The sequence below is a fragment of the Monodon monoceros genome, unplaced genomic scaffold (assembly GCF_005190385.1).
Source record: "Monodon monoceros isolate NGI ecotype Baffin Bay Population unplaced genomic scaffold, NGI_Narwhal_1 Super_Scaffold_13, whole genome shotgun sequence".
In the NCBI taxonomy this organism is placed as follows: Eukaryota; Metazoa; Chordata; class Mammalia; order Artiodactyla; family Monodontidae; genus Monodon; species Monodon monoceros.
In genome coordinates, this window is record NW_021703769.1 from 81,442,982 (window position 1) to 81,465,366 (window position 22,385).

At 42.7% G+C, this 22,385-nt stretch overlaps 1 protein-coding gene across 3 annotated transcripts in view; it reads right to left on the bottom strand.

Annotated features, from left to right (window-relative positions):
• Positions 1-22,385, bottom strand: part of LMTK2 (lemur tyrosine kinase 2) — an 82,350-nt gene that overhangs the window by 30,695 nt on the left and 29,270 nt on the right. For 2 of the 3 annotated variants that reach the window (XM_029220068.1, XM_029220069.1), the window contains exons 3-6: positions 20,442-20,586; positions 16,580-16,653; positions 12,737-12,855; positions 7,072-7,159 (exon numbers count right to left, since the gene is read on the bottom strand). In XM_029220068.1, the coding sequence (XP_029075901.1) occupies positions 7,072-7,159; positions 12,737-12,855; positions 16,580-16,653; positions 20,442-20,586 (426 nt within the window). Of the gene's footprint in view, positions 1-7,071; positions 7,160-12,736; positions 12,856-16,579; positions 16,654-20,441; positions 20,587-22,385 lie in introns of those variants that run through there. The other variant, XM_029220070.1, reaches the window with a different exon arrangement.

Consider the following 22,385-nt stretch of genomic DNA (forward strand, 5'->3'; position numbering starts at 1 on the left):
CCTGGTGGCGCAGTGGTTAGAGGACTTCCCTGGTGGCGCAGTGGTTAAGAATCCGCCTGCCAGTGCAGAGGACACGGGTTCGAGCCCTGGTCCGGGAAGATCCCACAAGCCACGGAGCAACTAAGCCCGTGCGCCACAACGACTGAGCCTGTGCTCCACAACTACTGAACCTGTGCTCTAGAGCCCGTGAGCCACAACTACTGAGCCCGCGTGCCGCAACTACTGAAGGCTGCACACCTAGAGCCTGTGCTCTGCAGCAAGAGAAGCCACCGCAGTGAGAAGCCCGTGCTCCTCAACAAAGAGTAGCCCCTGCTCGCCGCAACTAGAGAAAGCCCGCGCACGGCAATGAAGACCCAACGTAGCCGAAAATTTTAAAGATTAAAAAAAAAAAAATCTGAGTGAAAGGAGGAAAGAATGGCAGCAACAGCCGCGTGCTCGGTGTCCACCGACAAAGTGAGACAGGGAGGTAGGGCGGGAGCCCTGGGAACGCCCCCAGCCCCAGGGTTTCTTAACTCCCTCAAGCCCTCTGACTGCGCCTACTTTTCCCTCCACCACTCGAGTCCCGCCCCACCCCCCAACATCCACACCTGCACAGCACCTTCTGTTATCACGGATTATTCTCCCTGAGCCCATCCCTTCTCTGCTCAAATACCTCTCAGGTGAATCCCACAAAGAACCAGCAAGCGCCCTCTGCCTCCAAACCCGGTTCCCGCTCCCACCCCACTTCCCTCCCCTCTTCACGGACAGACGCCTCAAAAGCCGGGTCTGCACTGGCTGGCCTGCCTCCTGGCCCCCCAATCTCTCTCGAACCCCTCGCCCCCCAACAGGCTGGGCTCTAGCTGCTCCTGCTGGGCAGGACCAAGTGAGGGGTCCGTTCCTTCCTTCCCCGCCGGTCTCCTGGCTTTCTTCCGAGCTCACTGGCCACTCCTTTCTGGGGCCCCTGTGCTGGACCTTCCCCCTCTTACTGGTCTGTAGGCGTCGGCATGCCCAGGGCTCTGTCTGTGGTCCTCATCCCTCCTCACCGTGACACTCATTCCGGGTGACTCTGTCACCCTGTGGCTTTGAAAATCATCTCTCATACATTTCTCTGACTCAGACCCCTCCACCTCCTGAGCCCCAGACTCATCTGTCCAGCTGCGGACTTGACACCCTTCCCTAGATGCCCTGAGAGGCACCTCAAACCTAACACACCCAATGCAAAGCTCCGACGATCTGCTCCATCTCAGGAAATGGCATCACCGCTTTCCCAGTGGATCAGGCCAAAACCAAAGTCCTCATTCTTGAGTTTGCTCTCTCTCGAGACGCCCACATCCAACCCATCACCAAGGCCCGGATCTATTTTCACAAAGAGCCAGGGCCTCGGGGCCCAGGGCAGCAGCCACGTGTGGGGAAGGGAGCCACTGGCAGGGCCCGGGGATGTGGCGCCCCCACCAGCCACCCCCCTTCCAAGCCTGATGATGCCGTGTCATTGCTCTGCACGTGTCCCTCCCGCTGGCTCCGAGTGAGAGACACCGTCCACATGCACCTCTGGTCCACAGTAAGCCCATGTCCTTTCTTTTCTACTCCCGCTCCTGAGTGGCAGGGACACATCACCCATCTCTGTATGCCTGGGAGGGCCCCAGTGCATGGGCTTATGTAACGAACTCATTTACACATAAGACACGGACACGGACTAGGCATTTTCTGTACAAAAGGCCAATTCGAAAATGGAGGCTTCCCACTGGTGGAAGACAAACGTACAGCCATTAAACTACCTGATACAGAAGTACATAGAATAAAATTAAGCCATCAGTTAAAATCCCCACTTTGCCACAAGCAACCATGTGACATCAGGCAAGTCAACTAACCAAAGAAGAGAAGACAGAAAGCCTGGTCCTGAGGTTGGGCATGGGTGTGGCCCCGAGAGGCCCTTCATCTCTTGCAGCCCGGTTTTCTAATCTGTAAAACGAAGAAGACTGAGGCAAGTAGACTCAGTGAAGGAGAAGCAAACACCTCAGGCCCAGCACAAGGCCTGGCACAGGTCGGAGCCCTCCCTCCTCACACTGCCACCCCTGTGTGGGCAGCGGCCAAGCTTCCCACAGCCTTGGGAGCCCGGGACCCTGCCTCCCTGCCTCTGCTGAGCGGCTGGAGCAAGCCCGGCCCGCAGACGACTGTGGAAATCTGCACACGACACCAAGATCGCTCCCTTGCAAAGAAAAGACTATCATCTCTTGCTTCGGAGTCCGGTGACAGAGGAAGAAACTGCTGACTGTCATGGGAGATAGGACAGAGTGGAGGTGATCTACTTCCTTGTCCTTACCTGGGCCTGCAGTCTGGCCTCCAAGTAGTTGGTCTCGGCTTGTCACCTTTCCAGCTGATCTTTCCCAGCGGATGCCAACTAGCCTCTCCTAACGCAGTGCTCTCTCACCCGGTCCCCACGCCACCCACTGCGGGACCATCTATCGCCCCACCCCCCACCCCGGTCCACACGCACAGTTGAGCTACCCTGCCTGGCTCACGCTGTTCCTATGACGCTTTCCTGCGGAGGAAAGTCCATCCACCCACCTGTGCACACTCAGAACAAACGCCACTTCCTTTGTGAAGCCTTCCCAAAGGAGTCAGTGAGCCTAGTTAGAATTGCTACACAGAACTACTCAAACCTTTAAATTATGATCAATTGAGAAACTAAAAATGAATAAAAATAACTACTACTTCCTGAGCACCTACTATGCCTACAGGGTGGGCAGTATCACTCCCATTTTACAGATGTCTACGCTGAGGCTTAAAGAGATCAGGTAACTCTCCAAGGTGATACACAAGTAAGTGGCAGGACCAGCATCTGAAGGCAGGCCCGCTTGGCTCTACAGGCAGAAAAGGCAGGGTCAGGGTGACTCACCCGTGCTCCTGAGAGCACTGGGCACAGCTCTTTGTACTCAACAGGTGCTCATACATTTCTGTTGAGTGACCCTTACCCCCAAACAATCTTGCCCGCATAGACATGTGAGAGCACAGTGTACCTCCTATGGCCACAAGTTACACACAACACCCTGCAGTGTTCTCTCCCCTCACGAACACTGCACCATCAGCAGTACACATCGGCGACTCTGGTCCAGCTACCAAACTCAGAAGAGTTTTCATTTTCTTTCATAAAAATTCTAAGATAAAGTGCTTTTCAGAGACTGGTAATTCCATCTCACAAGGAATGACTCAAGTAAGTGTGAAAATATTCCCTCCTTTCTCCTTAGAAGATGTTATCGCTGAGCATGGTCACTGCCTGGTGGCGACGGAAAGGGCCAACATTCACCCAGTCGCTCCTGACCTGCTAAGAACACGTGAAGACAGTGGCTCCTTTCACTGCGGCTGCAGCTGCTGATTACCAGTCCTGGGCTACAGGCCCCTGGCCTCTGGCCTCTGGCCTCTGGCCCCTGGCCCCTGGCCCCTGGCCAGAAGGTGCTTTTGCCCCGAATGACACCCCTCTGCTCAGTCTGGCCTCTTTCTGGGAGGGTTCTGGGGCATCCAGGCTGGGAGCAGGGCTCGAGTGAAGCCAGGCTTTGGGGTGTGCTGGGAACGTCCCTGCAGTCCAGGTAGGAAGGCACCTCTATGGCTCACGGGCCTGACACGAGCTGACCGTTTCTGCTACCTGGTGTCTGCACACACTGAGCCCCAAGGACCTAACTGCAGGGCCAGTGCCCCCGGTCGAGGCCCAGCCCTTGCTGCTCAGTAGCTGGTCCCTCTGCAACTTACTAGGGTCCAGAGATGATGAGAACGAAACTGCCCTCGGAGATAAATGTGACATCACTGCCTGGCACGGTTGGGGGCTCCCTGGGTTAACGGCCTTTACCTTGATATGAGGCTGGACATTCCAGGTGCTGACTGACAGATTTCCCAAGGGCATACCAGCCTCCTCCAAGTATAGTTAACAGTGGTACAGCCCCTTCCATAATAGCAGGTAATTACCAAGGTCTTTTGTGTGGTGAGAACCACGTAACATAAAATTACCACCCTTAAGTATTTCTAAGTGTACAGTTCAGTGGCATTAAGGACACTGACACTGCTGTGCAGCCATCACCACCGTCTACCCACAGAACTCTCTTCACCTTCCCAAACTGAACGTCTGTCCCCATTAAACACTGACTCCCCCATCCCCTCCTCCCGCCGGCCCCCGGCACCCACCCTTCTACCTTCCGTCTCCGTGAGTCTGACCACTCCAGGGACCTCATATAAGTGGAATCCTACAGTATCTGTGTTTTTGTGACTTAGCTTCTTCCACTGAGCATAATGACCCCAAGGTTCTTCCATATTGCAGCATGTGGCAGAATTTCCTTCCTTTTTAAGGCTGAATAATACTCCAGTGTATGGATAGACCCAATTTTATTTGTTCAACCACTGATGGACACCTGGGCTGCTTCTGCCTCGTGGCTACTGTGAATAATGCTGCTGTGAACACGGGCATGAAGATGGGACCCTGCTCCCAACTGTGTGGATATATGTACCTAGAAGTGAAACTGCCAGATCATGTGGGAATTCTAGTTTAATTTCGGGGAGAAAATTATTTTTAATTTTACTATTGATCAATGTACCCTTGGGCAGTGCACTTAAATAAAAACGGCTACTAGCTCTCACTGCCAGTGAAAGCTTTTGGTGGGGATGGGCTCTTTCCAGATGTTCAGCCTTCAGGAGTGACTGAGGAGTGAACATGACTTAGGAGAGTCACATAAAATGTGTTTCAAGAAGTCACATTTCCTAATTCTGGAGGGCTGTATCCATAATCTTCACCCCAAAATATGAAAGCCAACAGAAATGTAGGTAAGTAAATATGTATGTTCCGAATACTTAGTCTAGTGTCAGTACTTGGAGAATACGCATTTAAATCTGAGATAGAAAAGTACGAGGGAAAAATTCTATAAAAAGAATGTTGGGGACTTCCCTGGTGGTACAGTGGTTAAGAATCCGCCTGCCAATGTGGGGGACTCAGGTTCCTGCCCTGGTCCGGGAAGATCCCACATGTGGAGGAGCAACTAAGCCTGTGCTCTACAACAAAGAGCAGCCACTGCAATGAGAAGCCCACGCGCCGCAATGAAGAGTATCCCCCGCTCGCCACAACTGGAGAAAGCCCGCGCGCAGCATCGAAGACCCAATGTAGCCAAAAATAAATAAATAAAATTGAAAAAAAACAAAAGCAAAAACAAATTAGAACAGCACTAAAACTAAACCCACTACCTGAACCCACTTAGAAGAAAACATTAAGCTTTTACTATTCCAGGAAAAACAACAACATTGTCTAGTAAAACTTTCAGGAACGGACAAACAGGGTAAAGAATAAGAAAATGCCAAAGTACATGAGCTAGTTTTATAAACCACCTCGATTAGCCTGGAAACGTGCGACTTCAAGAAGATGGTGGTTCCCGCTGCTATTTCTGTTACAGTCACTCATGAAGAACGTTCCCACTGTTATTTATAATTAATATCAGGAGCTTAGGGACCCAAAAGAGATACCATTAAATGTCTCAGAAAAGCAGAACTCTGACAAGCAGACTTGTCTCATCACAAAAAAATGCATCTTTGGTCTTCTTTCCTCACCTGCTGTGTCACCTATCATACTGGTCACCAAGAGCTAGACTAAAAGGAGTTATTTTCATATTATGATAAGTAAGGATCATACATACCATAGCTCTGATAATTCTGAGATAATCAAAACCAGCTACGCAATAAAACTATGAGAAACATCCTTGCGAACTCCTTCCTCTTCGTTCTCGTGCCTCTATTAAATAATAAGGCTAAATGGCAATTATCACGTGTCTGCTCCCTCTAAGTAGGAGGCCTAGAGGACAATGGCCAGTTTTCTCTCTGGGTCCCTTGAGAACAGCACGCTGCCTTTCTACACCAAGTGTTCAATCAGGAAGCACCCTCCACGACGGGGGAAACGTGGGGAGGGCACAGAAAAGTAGGATTAACTCTGGTTTCTTTACATGGAGAGAGAGCTTGATGAGGTCCCAGCATCTCAGGAGAAGGGTTAAAATATTGATTAATTTTAGACCTTGTTACACTAAATATGCATGTTGTAACTTCTAGTGTAACCATACACAAAATTAAGAAACAGTATCTAAAATAGTAGATGGGGAAAACTGAAACAAACAAAAAAATTCAAGAATCTAAAAGAAGGCTAGAAAAAAAAGCAAAAAAGAAAAGTTGAAACAGGTAAGAAAAATAATACACGACAGGCACATAACATTCCAAATATCTCGTAGGTACAATAAACATAAATGGATGACCTGTTCCATGTTAAGTGACCGAGACGGACAGGTTAATAAAATTCTAACCATAAGCTATTTACAAGAGATGTCAACCAGAGAAGACGACTGACAGAGATAAACCAGGCAAATTCTAACCAAAAGAAAGCTGGCCTAACTACATTAACATCAATAAAAACAGACTTAATCCTCAGTAATGCTTTTAATCTTAAAGAGATTGCATTCATAATGATAAAAGTTTCAAATTAAGGGAAGTTATATCAACTCTAAATTTGGATCCCTGACACAGCGGGGTATCAAAATGTACAAAGCAAAACAACTAGAACTATAATGAAAAATAAGGAAAATCCATAATCAGAGCAGGAAATTTTAACATGCCTCTCAATAACTGATAGAAAACTGACCCAGGCTCCCTCTGTCCCTGCCCCCTCCCCACAAATCAGAAGGATACAGGAGATTTGAACAGCCTCATAAACTTGACCCAAAAGATCCATACAGACATACTGTACAGATCACCAGAATACACGTTTTTCTCCCCAGCATCTACAGATAGAATAAAACACTGACCCTGGGGTAGAGGTGAACATAGCCTGGAACAGAGCTGAAGCTGACCCAGAGCCAATGAGAATCACTTTGCTCTTATCAGCCACTGAGATTTGGGGGGGTTACTATAATATAACCCACTGAAAGCTAATATATCAAGTTTATTAATAATTTTTCTTTGGAATTAACTAGCTGGGACAGAAGTGAAAGCAGTCCCTCATCCAGCATTTCTATCTGTCAAAAACACTTTGGTAAAAACTTCTGAATACTTGACTTTGAATTTCTACTGAAAACTTACCAAGTCACAGAACTCAAACACCAGAAGATAGGGGATTGCTTCTACACACTGTCCAACACACTGAAGAATATTTGGATGCTGAAGAATACTGGTAAAAATAAAAGTCATAGTATTGTTCATGAGGGAGCAGGCTAGTAGAATTGCTCAAACAGTAACCGCAAATTTAACATTCTTAACGATTTAAATATGATCAACTGAAAAGAGCACAATTAAGATTCTATTTAACAGATGTATTCTCAGTCATGTAATGATTAAGTAATTCAAGGCCAATCAGGCGAACATTTTCACAAATTAAAACATCTCCTAACATAAGAACCTGTAACTTTAGTGATTTAACTTTACAGATATCATTTTGAAGCATCGTTTAAAAGAAGGCAAACTATATGCCATGGGCATTTCAATCCACATAATAAAATACTCAGTTACCTCTTAGGCTATCTGGCTTATATACTATTTTCATAAATCACAGCACACAAACTCTTTTTGGAAAATATTTTGTCTAAAACAAAGTTAAAAAAAAAAGATATGCCAAAATGGTTTTTTAAACTTCAAAACTTTATTTTGAAGCAATAATGAATTAAGAGTAAGTTGCAAAGATAGTACAAAGAGGTCCCATGTCCCCTTCACCCAGTTTTTCCCACTGGTGACACCTGACACTATCAGTGCAATCCCCAAACTAGGGCCCTGACACTAGGGTGCGGTGTGTGTGTGGCTTGCAAGTCCTGTTATCAACATGTGTGGATTTGTGCAACCACCGCTCAGCAGAAATGCAGAACTGCCCCCCACCACGAAGATCTCCCATGCTACCCCTTTCTGCTACCCCTTTCTAGTCACACTGCCGCCGCCCCCAACCATTCCTCAGCCCTGGCAACCACGAATCTGGTCTCCTTTTCTATAATGTTCTCATTCTGAGAATACTATGTAAGTGAAATCACACAGTATGTGGCCCTCTGAGATTGATTTTTTTCACTCAACACAATGCCCTCCAGATGACCCGAGTCACTGCCTGCATCAGCAGTCCCTTCCCTTCTGCTACTGAGCAGGATTCCATGGCTGGATGGACCATAGTTTGTTTACCCGGTCACCTGTAGAGGGCATTTTAATTTTTCCAGTTTGAGGCTACTATAAATAAAGCCGCTACAAATAATCACACAAGAGATTTTGTATGGAAGTAAGTCTTCATTTCTATGTGCTAAGTGCCTAGGAGTGCAACAGCTGGGTTACAAGGTGTGACGGTTAATTTTCTGTCAACGTGGCTGAGCCACAATGCAGGTATTTGGTCAAACATTATCCTGGACACTTCTGTGAAGGTGGTTTTGGATGAGATCATCATTTAAATCAGTGGACTTTCAGTAAGAGCAGACGGTGCTCCAAAATGTGGGTGGGCTTTGTCCAAAGAACAAAGACTAGCCTCACCCAGTGAAGAAGGAATTCTGCCAGCAGATGGCCTTGGACATGAACTGAACAGTGGCTCTGCTCTGGGTCTCCAGCCTGCTGGTCCACCCTGCAGACTTGCCAGTCTCCATAACTGCATGAGCCATTTCCCTAAAATAAATTACCTATCTATCCATCTATCTCTCTCTCGCTATCCATCCATCCATCCATCCATCTCTCCATCCATCCATCCATCCATCCATCTCTCTCTCTACCTCTCTGTCCATCCATCCATCCCTCTATCCATTCATCTATGTATCTATCTATCCATCCATCTACCTATCTATCCATCCATCCATCTATCCATCTATCCATCTTTCCATACATCCATACATCCATCCATCTATCTATCTACAGATTCTACCGGCTCTGTTTCTCTGGAGAACGTTGACTAATACATACAGTGGTAAGCGTATGTTTAGTTTTTTAACAAACTGTCAAAACTGTTTTCCAAAGTGGCTGTACCATTTTACATTCCCACCAGCAATGTGTGAGAGATCCAGTTTCTCCACATCCTCACCAGCATCTGGTATTGTTGCTGTTTTATTTTAGCTTTCCTAATACTTGTGAAGTGGTCTCTCATCATGACTGTAATTACCCTAGTTAATGACGTTGATCTTTTCATTGCCATCCATAGATCCTCTTTGGTGTCACTTGATGTCTTTTGTTTATTTTTGTTTTTTACTGTTGAGTTCTGTCTATCTCTCTGCCAAAAACACAGTCCTAATTACATAGCTATATAAGGTCTTGAAATTGGGTCAAATGATTCCTCCAATTTTTATTCTTATTTTTCATACTTGTTTCACCTATCCTACTTTTGCCTTTATATATAATTTTAGAATAATCTTGTATATAGGTTTTTAAAATCTTGCTGGGATTTTGATAGGAATTGCAGGAATCTGACTGGGAAGAACGGACATCTTCACGAATCTTCCAACCCATGAATATGGTATGTCTCTTCGTTTATTTAGACCTTGATTTCTTTCATCAGTTTCTATAGTTTTCAGCATACAAGTCCTGTACATGTAGTTAAGTATTTCTTTTTCGTTTTTGAGTGAATATAGAAGTTATTTTAAAGTTGGTTTCTACATGTTCATTGATAGTACACAGAAATAAAACTGACTTTTGTATGTTGACCATGCATCCTGCAGCCTTGCTGAATTCTCTCTTACTAGTTCTAGGGGATTTTTTTTTTTTTTTTGGAGATTACTTGGGATTTTCTGCATAAACGTTTTCTGCATATAAACACAGACACTTAGGTCTTTCTTTCTGATCTACAGGCTTCTGAATGTTTCCTTTTCTTGCCTTATTGAGCTAGTTAGAACTTCTGGCTCTTATTGAATAGCAGGGATGAGAGCGAACATCTACGTCTTTCTTGATCTTAGGGATAAAAGCATTCAGTCTTTCACCATTAAGTATGATGCTAGATGTAGATTTTTTGTAGATGTTCTTTAATAAGTGGAGATTCTCATCTATTTCTAGTTTTCAAAGAGTTTTTATCATGAATTAGTGTGGAGTTTTGTCAAATGTTTTTCTCCATCAACTGACAGGATCATGTGATGTTTCTTCTTTACCCAGTAATTATGGTGGACTACACTGATTGATTTTCAAATACTGAATCACACTGGCATTCCTGGAATAAATTCCAATTGGTCATGATATATAACTTTTTATATATTTGCTAATATTTTGGTTAGAATTTCTGCATCAACATCGTTGACAGATATCGGTCTACAGTTTTCCTTTTTGCACTTTGTCAAGTTTTGGTATCACGGTAATACTGGTTTCATAAAATGAGTTAGGAAGTGTTCCCTCCTCTTCTATTTTCTAGAAAATATTGTGTAGAACTGGCATTAATTCATCTTTAGTTGTTTTGTAGAATGCTCTGGTCAAACTGTCTAAGCCTGGGGACTCTTTTTGAGAGCTTTTAAGTTGCAAACTCCATTTCTTCAAGGATTATAGCTCTATTCAAATAACCTATTTCATATTGGGTGAGTCGTGGTGGTTTGTGCTTTTTGAGTAATTGGTTCATTTCATCTAAGCTGTCAAATATATATATACGTAGAGCTGTTTGTCCCTTATTATCCTTTTGATGTCTGTAGGGTCTCTTTCATTCCTGATATTAGGAATCTGTGTCTTCTCTTTCATTCTCTGTCAGTCTTGTTAGAGGTTTGTCAATTTTATTATCTTTCCAAAGAGCCAACTTTATGTTTCAATGATTTTTATCTGCTGTTTTCAATTTTATCGACCTCTGCTCTTATCTTTAATATCTACTCCTTCTGTTTGCTTTGAGTTCATCTTGCTCCTCTTTTTCTGGTCCTTTAAAGTATGAGCTTAGGTTATTGATTTGAGACTTGTCCGTGTTTCTTTCTCCCGGCTTCTGAGATTTTTTTGTCTTTCACTTTCAGAAGTTTTGATTATGATGTGCGCTGGCATGAATTTCTTTGGGTTTATCCTGTTTGAGATTTGATCAACTTATGAATCTGTAGGTTTGTCTTTTCAAAATGTGGAACATTTTCCAGTTAATATTTCTTCAAATACTTTTTCTATCCACTTTCTATCTCCTTTCAATCTGGGATGTCTTGATCTTTTGTTCAAGTCCCCCAAGTCCCTGAGGCACTTTTCACTTTTTTAAGCATATTTTCTTTCTGTTGTTTGAACTGGGTGATATTTATTGTTTTATCTTCAACTTCACTGATTTTTTCCTCTGTCCTCTCCATTCTGCTGTTGAACTCATCCAACTGAGTTTTTACTTTGATTATTATATTTTTCAGTTCTAAAGTGTCCACTTTGGTGTTCTTTATGTAGTCTATGTCTTTGCTGAAACTTTGTTTTCTTCATTTGTTTCAAGGGTACTAGAATTTTTTAAAATATAAATTTATTTATTTATTTTATTTTTGGCTATGTTGGGTCTTCACTGCTGCACACAGGCTTTCTCTAGTTGCGGTGAACGGGGGCTACTCTTTGCTGCAGTGCATGGGCTTCTCACTGCGGTGGCTTCTCTTGTTGCAGAGCACAGGCTCTAGGCATGTGGGCTTCGGTAGTTGTGGCACATAGGCTTAGTTGCTCCATGGCATGTGGGATCTTCCCAGACCAGGGCTCAAACCCGTGTCCCCTGCACTGGCAGGCGGATTCTTAACAACTATGCCACCAGGGAAGTCCCAGGGTACTATAATTTATTGCTCTTTGAAGCATTTTTACAACAGCTGCTTTAAAATCCTTGTCAGATAATCCTAACATCTCTGTCATCTTGGTGTTGGTATCTGTTGTCTTTTCTATTTTTTGTGTGTGTTTATTTTATTGAAGTATAGTTGATTTACAATGTTGTGCTAATTTGTACTGTACAGCAAAGTGACTCAGTTGTAAATGTATTCTTTTTCATATTCTTTTACATTATGGTTTATCACAGGGTATTGAATATAGTTCCCTGTGCTGTAACAGTAGGACCTTGTTGTTCATCCACTCTATATATAACAGTGTGCATCTGCTAATCCCAAACTCCCAGTCTATCCCTACCCTGGCCCCCCTCCCACTTGGTAACCACAGGCCTATTCTCTATATCTGTGAGTCTGTTTCTGTTTTGTAAAAAAGTTCATTTGTGTCATATTTTAGCTTCCACATATAAGTGATATCATACGATATTTGTCTTTCTCTGTATGACTTACTTCACTTAGTTTGATAATCTCTAGTTGCATCCATGTTGCTGCAAATGGCATTATTTCATTCTTTTTTATGGCTGAGTAGTATTCCATTATATATAATGTACCACATCTTCTTTATCCATTCCTCTGTTGATGGACATTTAGGTTGTTTCTATGTCTTGGCTATTGTGAATAGTGCTGCTATGAACAGAGGGGTGCATGTATCTCTTTGAAATTAGAATTTCGTCTGGGGGTGTGATTGCTGGACCCATCCAGGAGTGGGATTGCTGGACCATTTGGCAACTCTACGTTTAGTTTTTTGAGGAATCTCCATACTGTTTTCCACAGTGACTGCACCAAATTACATTCCCACCATCTGTTGTCTTTTCTTACTTAGTTGAGTTCTCTTGGTTCTTGGAAAGATCAGTGATTTCAGCTGAAACCTGGACATTTTGGGTCTTATGCTATGAGACTCTGGATCTTATTTAAATTTTGTATTTTACAAGCAGAAATCCCAAAGGCGTTTTAAACACCTGATTTTCAACAGACCACAGACCACGTTTACAAAACATTCATTACGGTTTACTTACTAGTATGGTTCTCCATTTTTCAAAAAAGTATCGTGTTCCTTTGGGCTCGCACTTGCTTTTAACTCCTTCACTATTACTCTCACTACACTAGTGCCCGTGTAGATCTCTCCAAGGAGCACCTAAAACCAAAGAATAGTTTTTCACTTCACTTCCATCAACATGATAAAGAAGTACGTTACACTTACCAGGAAATGGAATACAGGAAAACAAATTAAGCAACAGTCAGATGGCTTTCCATTATTTTAAATTCTACCTCACGAAAAGCTTGGAAAGCTAAAATATTTCCTTAAGTTTTAAAACAGTCATCAGGTGTTTACAACATTCATATATTTATATGTACTTCTTTTCTATTTACTTAAAAATGTTTTATACTTTAACAGAAATTGCCAATGATATTACAGAAGAGTAATTTATTAGTTTGGTTCAAATATAACCCAAATATTTCTCAAAAACACTTCAAATGAGTTGTGTTATTTTGTTATGTCTACTTCACATAGGACAAAATAAACTGACAAACAGCCAGTGTACAAACTATCATTGCATTATAGCTTTAAAAATCCATGGCATGCCAGTTATTCCAGGCCTTTATCTTGTACTAAAGCTTCAGTCAAAACACAGGGAAAAAACACTCCATGAAATTAACAGAACACAAAATGCGAATGAAAATAAGAACAAGCTACAAGTGATATATTAAGTATTAATATAGGACAATACAAAGGCACTATTCAAGATGAAATACAATATTTAAGATGAAAATGATGATGAAGTAAAGATTTTTATCTAATTTGAGAATGGTCAGAACTAAAAGGCTTCCTTTTAAAATAGGTTTTTTATATTTTTATAAAATAGATTAATTTTAATGCCCTGAAAATAGAGAATAAGAACCTGAACAGAATTTAATGTTATATTAGGAATATAAGGGCAGAAGAATGCATAGAACAGGAAACTCTGATAATTAACTAAGCCATATCCTCTGTTTCAAATAACGAGTTTGCACAGATATAACAAGCCTAACACGTCCATGGTGTTGATTTGCAAAGAGGGGAGAATAACTAGGGGACCAGTGCAATGATCTGGCTCGCCGTCTCTCTCTCTCTGTAGCCAGCACTGTTGTCATCCTTGGAGGGCAACATATGCAGGGACTATTCACTCAACACTGGGACCTCTCAGTTCTCTGACCTCACTCCCACTCATCTTTCCTATGAGCCCATCTCAGCAAACACTTCCAGGGGTCTAGACCTAGCTAGTAATTATGTTATGTCCAAAACCTTGAATTTTAACTTCTTCTCTACCCATCCTTCGATTTCCAGCTCACTTACTTCAACAGTCTAATCCAATAAGTGCACAACTTGCCCCCCAATCCACTAATGATCCCGCTTTTCCACCCTCCTGTCCTGACTGCAGGCCCCGCTCCCCTCCCTGACAGCTTAGAGCCCACGACCCTTCACTCCCATCACCCCCGCGCCCTCTCACTGAGGTCTATTAGCTCAGCCAAGCCTCGGTGCTGCTTAAATCCATCTACTTGCCTACAATAAAAAGCACCAAAAGTAGAAAAAAGCCACGATGAGTGGTCTCATTTTAAATCTGTGAGGGTCCTCAGCGCTGCTCACCACCACCCCCATTTCCCCAGTCGATATACTTTCCCACATTCTCCTCTTGTTCAAACTTCACGTACATCTTTTCACGCCTGCATTTCAAACGGGCCTCCTATTTACTGAATAAAATGATCAGAAGTGAACCTGCTCATTTTAACACCGAATCCACCTGCACCTGTGTACACATCCTGTTTCTGCTCCCATTTCAGGAGAGAAACTGTCCCTGGGCCTAAGACCAAGTCCTACAATAATGCTATGGATCCCTTCTACGCTTACACCCCCTCCCACAGTATCAGTCCCCCCTCCCATATAAACATGCTAAAATAGCAGCACATACTATAAAAAAAAACAATCAAAAAACCTTCCCTTGGCCCTTGGATGGGCCCAAACAGCTCATCATTTCTCTGTTCCCTTTTAGACTAAAACTCCTCAACAGAGTTGTCTAAATGTGCCATCTCCAGTTTCTCCCTGGAACCCATCACACGTGAGGATGTGACATGGCCCTTTTGAAGTCACAAGCACTGAATCTTTTGAGGATACCATGGACTGCATGCTGCTGGGTCCTAATTCTCCAGCCTTCATCTTGCTCAGTGTGTCCACAGCATCTACTGCAATTCATCTTCTGGAGCTCCTCCTCAGACCTTCAGAATAATGCTCCTCTCTCCTGTGCCCTCTCCTACTCACTGGCTGACTCTTCTGTCTCCCTCACAGGGTCTCCCTGACTGTGCTGACCTCCCCGCTGCGGGGCCTCAGGGCTCGATCCTTGTGCCTCCCCCTCTCCTCTGTGTTAGCATTCTCGGTGATTTCATCTAGCCTCAAGTACCACCTCTACACTGAGTTCTCCCAAGTTTATATCTCTGTCTTGAACTCTCAATTTGCATTTCCAGCTGCCTACATGGTATCTCCATTTGCACATCTGAGAGCCATCTCACCCCTGATGTATCCAAAAGTGAACCCATCTTCCTCCTCCACGTCTGCTTCTCCCTAGTCTTTCCCACCTCAGATCACAGCAACTCCATGCTTCTTGCCAATCGGGCCATAAGCCATCATCCTTAACTTCTTTCCCTCTCCCGACTCCGTATCTGCTCCATCCCAAGTCCTGTGTGCTCCTGTTGGAACCTCGACCTCTCCATGCTATCATCCAGGTCCAAGCCTGCCTGCAACTCTCCCTAGACAATTGCGGCAGCCTTCTTACCAATTTCCCTGCTTCCCCGTGGCCCTCTACAACATGGCGATCCTCTCAACCCATAAGCCAGGTGATGTCACTCATCCCCAGATCCTGAAGCACCTTCCTAGCCCCCTCTGAGGAAAAGTCAAAGTCTCTAAATGCAGGAAATACCTCATGTCCCCTGGCTCCCCTACCCCTCCTGTCTCCTACCATTGACTGTTTACTGTCTGATCACCCCCCAGCCCCAACTAGAAATTTCAGCTTTGTCAGGGCAAGGGTTCCATCTCGTTTGCTGCTACATTCCCAGGACTCCACAGGCCAGGACTTTACCATCTTCCTCCACATCATACTCCCAGCACCAAGAACAACGTCTGACACATAACAGGTTTTGCTAAATGGCTTAGAAGATCTGGTAACTAACAAAGTTTGGACGACATAAAAGATACAGGACAGACAACTCTTATCAGAAGGACAGAAGCGTGAGACGGCTGACTACAGAGCAAACGCGTCTTCTGGTCGTGACCGCCCCGCTTATGATGCAATGATCGCTCAGTTACACCCTTTTACAAAGAATGATTGCTCCATCATAGAAAGAGTTGTTGTAAGGAAGATCATTCCTTCTGTGGTAAAAAGATCAACAAAGTGTGTTATTATAGGTCACTTGACAGGCTACGAGAAACACAACAGTTCTTCACAATGGTTTTAATTATAACCATACTACCCATCTATTATAAAGTGGTTTAAGTGTCATAAGCGAAGGGGGAGAAGAAAGAAGAAACAAATAATTTGAGGAGGACAAAAAGCTTCTAAAATTCCCATCTCTTTTCCCTTCTTACCGTTGTCTGCCAACAACTAGAAAAGTCTCTGATATAGAAATAAAAGACCTTCTTGGAAAAACTCACACACCCAGGAATGCTGACGCTCACACTTCCACATGGTTTCAGGGGCCAATGGAGAAATTCAATTGGTACCATAGTGTGCAGACAGTATATGGAATGTCACATAACACAAGTCTTAATTAGCTTTAAATTCTAAACAGTATAAGTAGGAGGGGAAAAAATGAAAGCGAACAAACTTTACCTTTCCAAACCAGCCATTTCCAATTTCCTGTATATAGTTTAGACTGTGGCGGGCAACTTGAGACTTCAAACCTTCTGTAGGAAAAAGAACATTGAAAACTAAAGATAAGTATTTAACTGAAATAAATATTAAATATATAACCTATAAAGTACAAACACTAACATAAGTTTAATGTTTGTGATAATAAAGTAGAAATAAATACATAAAACATCTCTCTCAAACTAATAATGCCAAAACGGTCTCAAATTTTAAAACTGACAGTATTTGTGAATGAGTATCCTGCCCTGACTTTAAGCTCTTGCACAGAATCCTCTGACCAACTACCCTACTATAACCACCAGTCACCACCAGTCACCACCACCTCACTGGCCTTTACTCAGTCCTTACTTTTATGGCGAAGTAGGGACCTCCGGGGCTGTCCCTCCCTAGAAACACTGAAAATCTTGTCAAAAAACTGTAAGCATCAACCTTATCAGAACTCTGGAGAGTGTAAAAAGTTTATAGCAACCAAAGAGAACAAGGAGGAAGGCCACTGAAACAGGGAGACTTGCTTTGTGGCCTTTAATTTACTCATGTCCTACCTCTCTCACAGCACATCTTAAAGATGACCCATGTGCCAGAGTGGGTGCTGGTTTCAGAGGGAGCACAGTGACCTTCTTCCCCAGGAACTGTGCTTCTTTTTGACCTGACTGGGGTTTCCCGGAAGGCCTGCTGCAGTGGTGCCCCTTGTTCCACCTAACTTGGGCTCTATCAGGATGGAGAGGCTTCACGTGCCTCAAAAACAACGAAAGCCAACTGGACAAGGCGCTGCTGCCCGGGGCAAATAAAAAAACCCAACTGAGGCAATAACAGACAGGTTGGAGCTTTAGCAGAAAAGCCCAGTGAAATTTGGGGGGTTTGCAGGGATATGGGCTTTTTTTTTAAAAAAAGCTATTATTACACAAACAGGGAAACTTAGAGAGCCACTTGCATGCCCAGGGAAGCACACACACTCAGAAGAGGCCCGAGAAGAACAGAGGCTTCACCTCTGGCAAATCTCATGCTCAGCAAAGCAGGAAGTGAAGGCTAAGGCAGAGCTGTCAGCGGCCAGGCTGAGGACCTGCCCCAACATAGAGCCAGTCTGCCAGGACCTAGACAGCATCTGTCATTTGTTTCCTTTCTATTTTCTTCTTTTTTTGCATATTATTCAAAATGTCCAGTTTTCAACAAAAAATTACAAACCAAATAAAAAACAATAAAGAATGCTACATGCACTGGTACAAAAGATATTTAAAAGAAAATGTCCCTGAGAAAACAGACATTGGCCTTACTGGACAAGACCTTAAATCAACTGTCTTAAACATGCTGAAAGGGCTAAAGGAAACCACAGACAAAGAACCAAAGGAAACTGAGAGAATGATATTCCAATAAATAGAGAAGACCAATAAAGTGATAGAAATTATTAAAAGGAGCCAAATAGAATTTTGGAGCTGCAAGTGCAATAACCAAAAAAAAAAAAAAAATCACAAGAGGGTTTCAACAAGAGATTTGAGCAGACAGAATAATCAGTAAACCTGAAGGGAGGTCAAATGAAATTATCCAATCTGAGGAGCAGGAAGAAAAAAGAATGAAAACATTAATGAATGAAGTCTAAGGGACTTGTGGGATACCATCAAGTAGACCAACGTACATATAACGAGAGCCCCAGAGGATGAGGGAGAAAAGGAAGCAGAAAGAATACTTGAAGATATAATGGTAAAAAATGTCTCAAGTCTATGAGAAACATGAATCTATACATCTAAGAAGTTCAACAAAGTCCAAGTAAGATAAACTCAGAGATCCACACCAAGACACATTATAATCAAACTATCAAAAACCAAAGATAGAGAATTTTGAAAGCAGCAAGAGAGAACAAGTCATCACATTCAAGGGATCTTCAATAAGAATAACAGTTCCATGCCTCATCAGAAACCATGGAGGCCAGAAAGCAGTGGGATGGCATATATAAAGTGCTAAAGAACAGTACCATCAACCAAGAATTCTATACCTAGCAAAACTGTCCTCTAAAAATGAAGGAGAAATTAAGACATTCCCAGATAAACAAGTTTAGGGAGTTTGCTGCCAGTACACCTGCCCTATAAGAAATGCTGAAGGGAGTCCTTCAGGCTAAAATAAAAGGACATTAAAGAGTAACTAGAAGTCATATGAGGAAATAAAGATTTCTGGTAACTACATAGGTAAAATAAAAGCCAGTATTATTGCATTTTTGTGTGTAGCTCCTTTTTTATTTCTTATATGACTTAAAAGACAAACACATTAAAAAACTGTATAGTTGACCCTTGAGCAACACAGGTTTGAATTGCACAGGTCCACTTAAATGTAGATTTTTTTCAATATATACTGTAGCACTACACAATCCACAGTTGGATGCAGAACCATGGATACAGAAGGCCGACTATAAAGTTATACACAGATTTTCGACTGTGTGCAGGGCTGGGGGGTGCATGGTTGTGTGGGGTGTGGGTCAGCACCCTTAACCCCCTCGTTGTTCAAAGGTCAACAATAAATCTATGTTAATGGGCACACAATGTATAAAGCTGTAATGTGTGTCAATATAAAGGGAAGGAACAGGTTTTATATGTTGGTGAATATAAATTCAGTTGTTATAAATTCAAACTCAGTTGTTATAAATTTAAGGTAATTGTAATCCCATTATAATCACTTTTTAAAAATATAAAAAATATACACAAAAGGGAATGAGAAGGGAATCAAATGATATGCATGCATGGGTGCACACACGCCCACATACATACACACACACACACACACACACACACACACACACACACAAATTCCAGTGGCCTGTCTTGCAGAAATGGAAAAACTGATCCTAAAATTCATACAGAATTGCAAGGGACTCAGAATAGCCAAAACAATCTAGAAAAAAAAAAAAGTTGGAAGACACATACTTCCCAATTTCAAATCTTACTACAATGCTACAATAATCAAAACAGTGTGGTACTGGCATAAGGATAGACATATAGATCAATGGAATACAACTGAAAGTCCAGAAATTAACCTAAACGAATATGGTCAACTGATTTTCAACAAGGGTGCCAAGACAATTCAAGGCGGGAAGAACCGTCTCCTCAAAACTTGTTGCTGGGACAACTAGTCATCCACCTGTAGAATTAACCTGGATCATTACCTCACACCACATATAAATATTTTGTATGAAACACACCAGCTGTGTCATGTTTTAGCTAGCTTTTTTTAAAATACAGCCTATAGCAATATTAATCAACTGTTCAGTTTATACTGCCCTTAACCATACACCACTGTGTGTGCAGTACCAAGGCAGGCTTGGTACCTACAAAGACTTAAAGAACCTTCTCAGCAGTATTAGAAATCCCTAATTACTGAACCACTAGTGATACCCTATTTTATAATAAGAAATTAATTAACATCTAGTCAAACCTCTATCTTCTATCTTAGCATGAAAAGTAATATCCAAACGCAGGACATCCCAGTAGAAAACAGCAGTGTCCTAGTCAGCCAGACAGGCAGTGTTGAGAACTGGCAGAGAAGCCTTCCTACCAACACAGAGGCCAGGAGCCTCTGTCAGAGTATTCCACTTTGAAGAATCGAGGAGACCAATTTACTCTTATGCCAGAGCCAAGGTCCAAAAGGAAAGGACTCAGCTTTTGCAGGAATGCAATGGGCCTGACCACTAGAATTCAGCTTCACCAGAGAGCAGAAGGAAGAAAAATTAGCAAGCAGGGGAGACAGGCAGTCCAATTTTTTTATGATTAGTAGTAAGGCTCGCTTTCTCACTTCTCAGAAATTATTTATGGAAACATGACATCAGGATGGAAGGTCTTACCTACAGAAGGCTGGAATTGTGATGGAGCTGGTAGTGAAATATTTGGTACTGAAAGTGTGAAAACTTCTGCTGGGGATTGAACAGAGGGAGTATCTTCTGCTGGTGGTGTGAAATCAATCTCATCATCAAAATTATCTTCAAATTCCTAAAATAAAGGACGAGCAATGTTATATCTAATATAAATCAGCTTGAGAGTAAATACCAAAAACATCTGCTAACATTTAAGATATGAACATTTATTCACTCATTTGGAACACACTGCCATAATTTTTTTTTCCAATTTGTGCTGACTTCAGGTAAAAAGCATATGTAATTGTGTTCTCCAACTCAAAATAGCAGAATAAATAAGATCTGAAAATAAATTATACATATTTTATGTAATTTTTAAACTGATAACTTGAAGTTAAATGCAAAGTTTTCTAAAATGACCCTGGAACTTAAAAGGGAAATAATCTTCCAGTTTCAAAATTTTACGTTTAAGTTACTATAGTTTAAGGTATTCTTTTTATTACTATTATTCACTTTCACAAATCTCTCTGCATATTGAATCAAAACATTTATTTTTCAATTGTGTATGTACTTCTAGTTGCTGTGTGATTTCAATCAAAATAAAGATAGTTAAAAGACTCAGAAAAGATATTTTTAAGCGAGTCCTATTTCTCTGGAAAGAGTAATAATGGATAAATTATTAAACTGGGTAACAAAACTATCAAGATCTGAACCAGGAAGGTCAGTACTAAACTCTGTATCACATAAGTGCAATAAACATTCTAAGAACATCCAGCTTTCTAAAGATGGCAACTTTAATCCTGAGGCTGCACCAACAACGCTGTGGAAACCTTTTAAGTGACTGTCCAGCAGAAAGCTATCCTGACTCTTCCTATCATCATTCCAGCGAGCTGCGCCTACCTTGGTGTCCATGTTAATCTAACATAGATACAGATGATTATCAAGGTCTTTCATTCAGATAAGTAATGAGCATTACCCCACCAGGATCCATGACAGAAGCTGAACGAGACTGTTTGCACTCGTCTACACAGCTCCCTTTTCTACGACCTCCCTCTACCCCACCCGCCCCCACGCAAGGGAGAAGCTGAAAGTTGCAAGGGTGGATTTCTCTGATATAACATTTACGCTCTCACATGCATGCAAGAGGGCATATTCTTATGTATGTCATACACGTTGTCAAACGCATTAGGACACTATCACTATTTGTATCGGGGGAGGGGAGAGCAGGACACTTCAATCTGTGAGGTCACCTCTAAACACAACAGCTTTGTCCAATTTCCCCTTCAGACATTCCTAAAGGTTCTCTCATTAAAAACAGACTTCATCCATCACTCCTAACCTTGGCAGCGGCAGGATATACCGTTAGGCAGCACATGATTCTCAAGATTCACAGAAGTAATACAGTATAACAGCAACAATAAAAATAACAACAACAACAGTGTAACAACAGTAACAACAACAACGGGGCCGTGAGAGAAGACCAGGTCACTTGTAAAAGACTGCAGCTTCTTGGCCTGTAAATGACTTCCCAGGGACCATTTAGTTCTGAAACGCCACACTTCTAAGTCTAAAGGAAACCCACAAATGACAGATGGTGACACTCTTCTTCAGTTACAGTGTGGAAGCTGGAGAGGATGCTCTGTACGGTGTGGTCCCTGAGCCGCCTGCATCAGAATCACCTGGGGAAGCCCGATAAAAACACACCCTCCCTGAATCTAAGTCATCATAAACGCCCTGTGTCCACACTAAGCGTCAGGGGGGTTAGAACAATTCGAGGCAAGAATGAGGTATCGTGATGTGAGAGAGAAACTGGCTTTCATTTTCAGAAACACTGATCAGGCTTTATCTTTGTCCTCAAAGGGCCAGGGGTCTGTGCAAAGTCCCTCAGCAAGACTGACAGTCAAGGGACACGGATTCTCTGCCCACCTCTGTGGC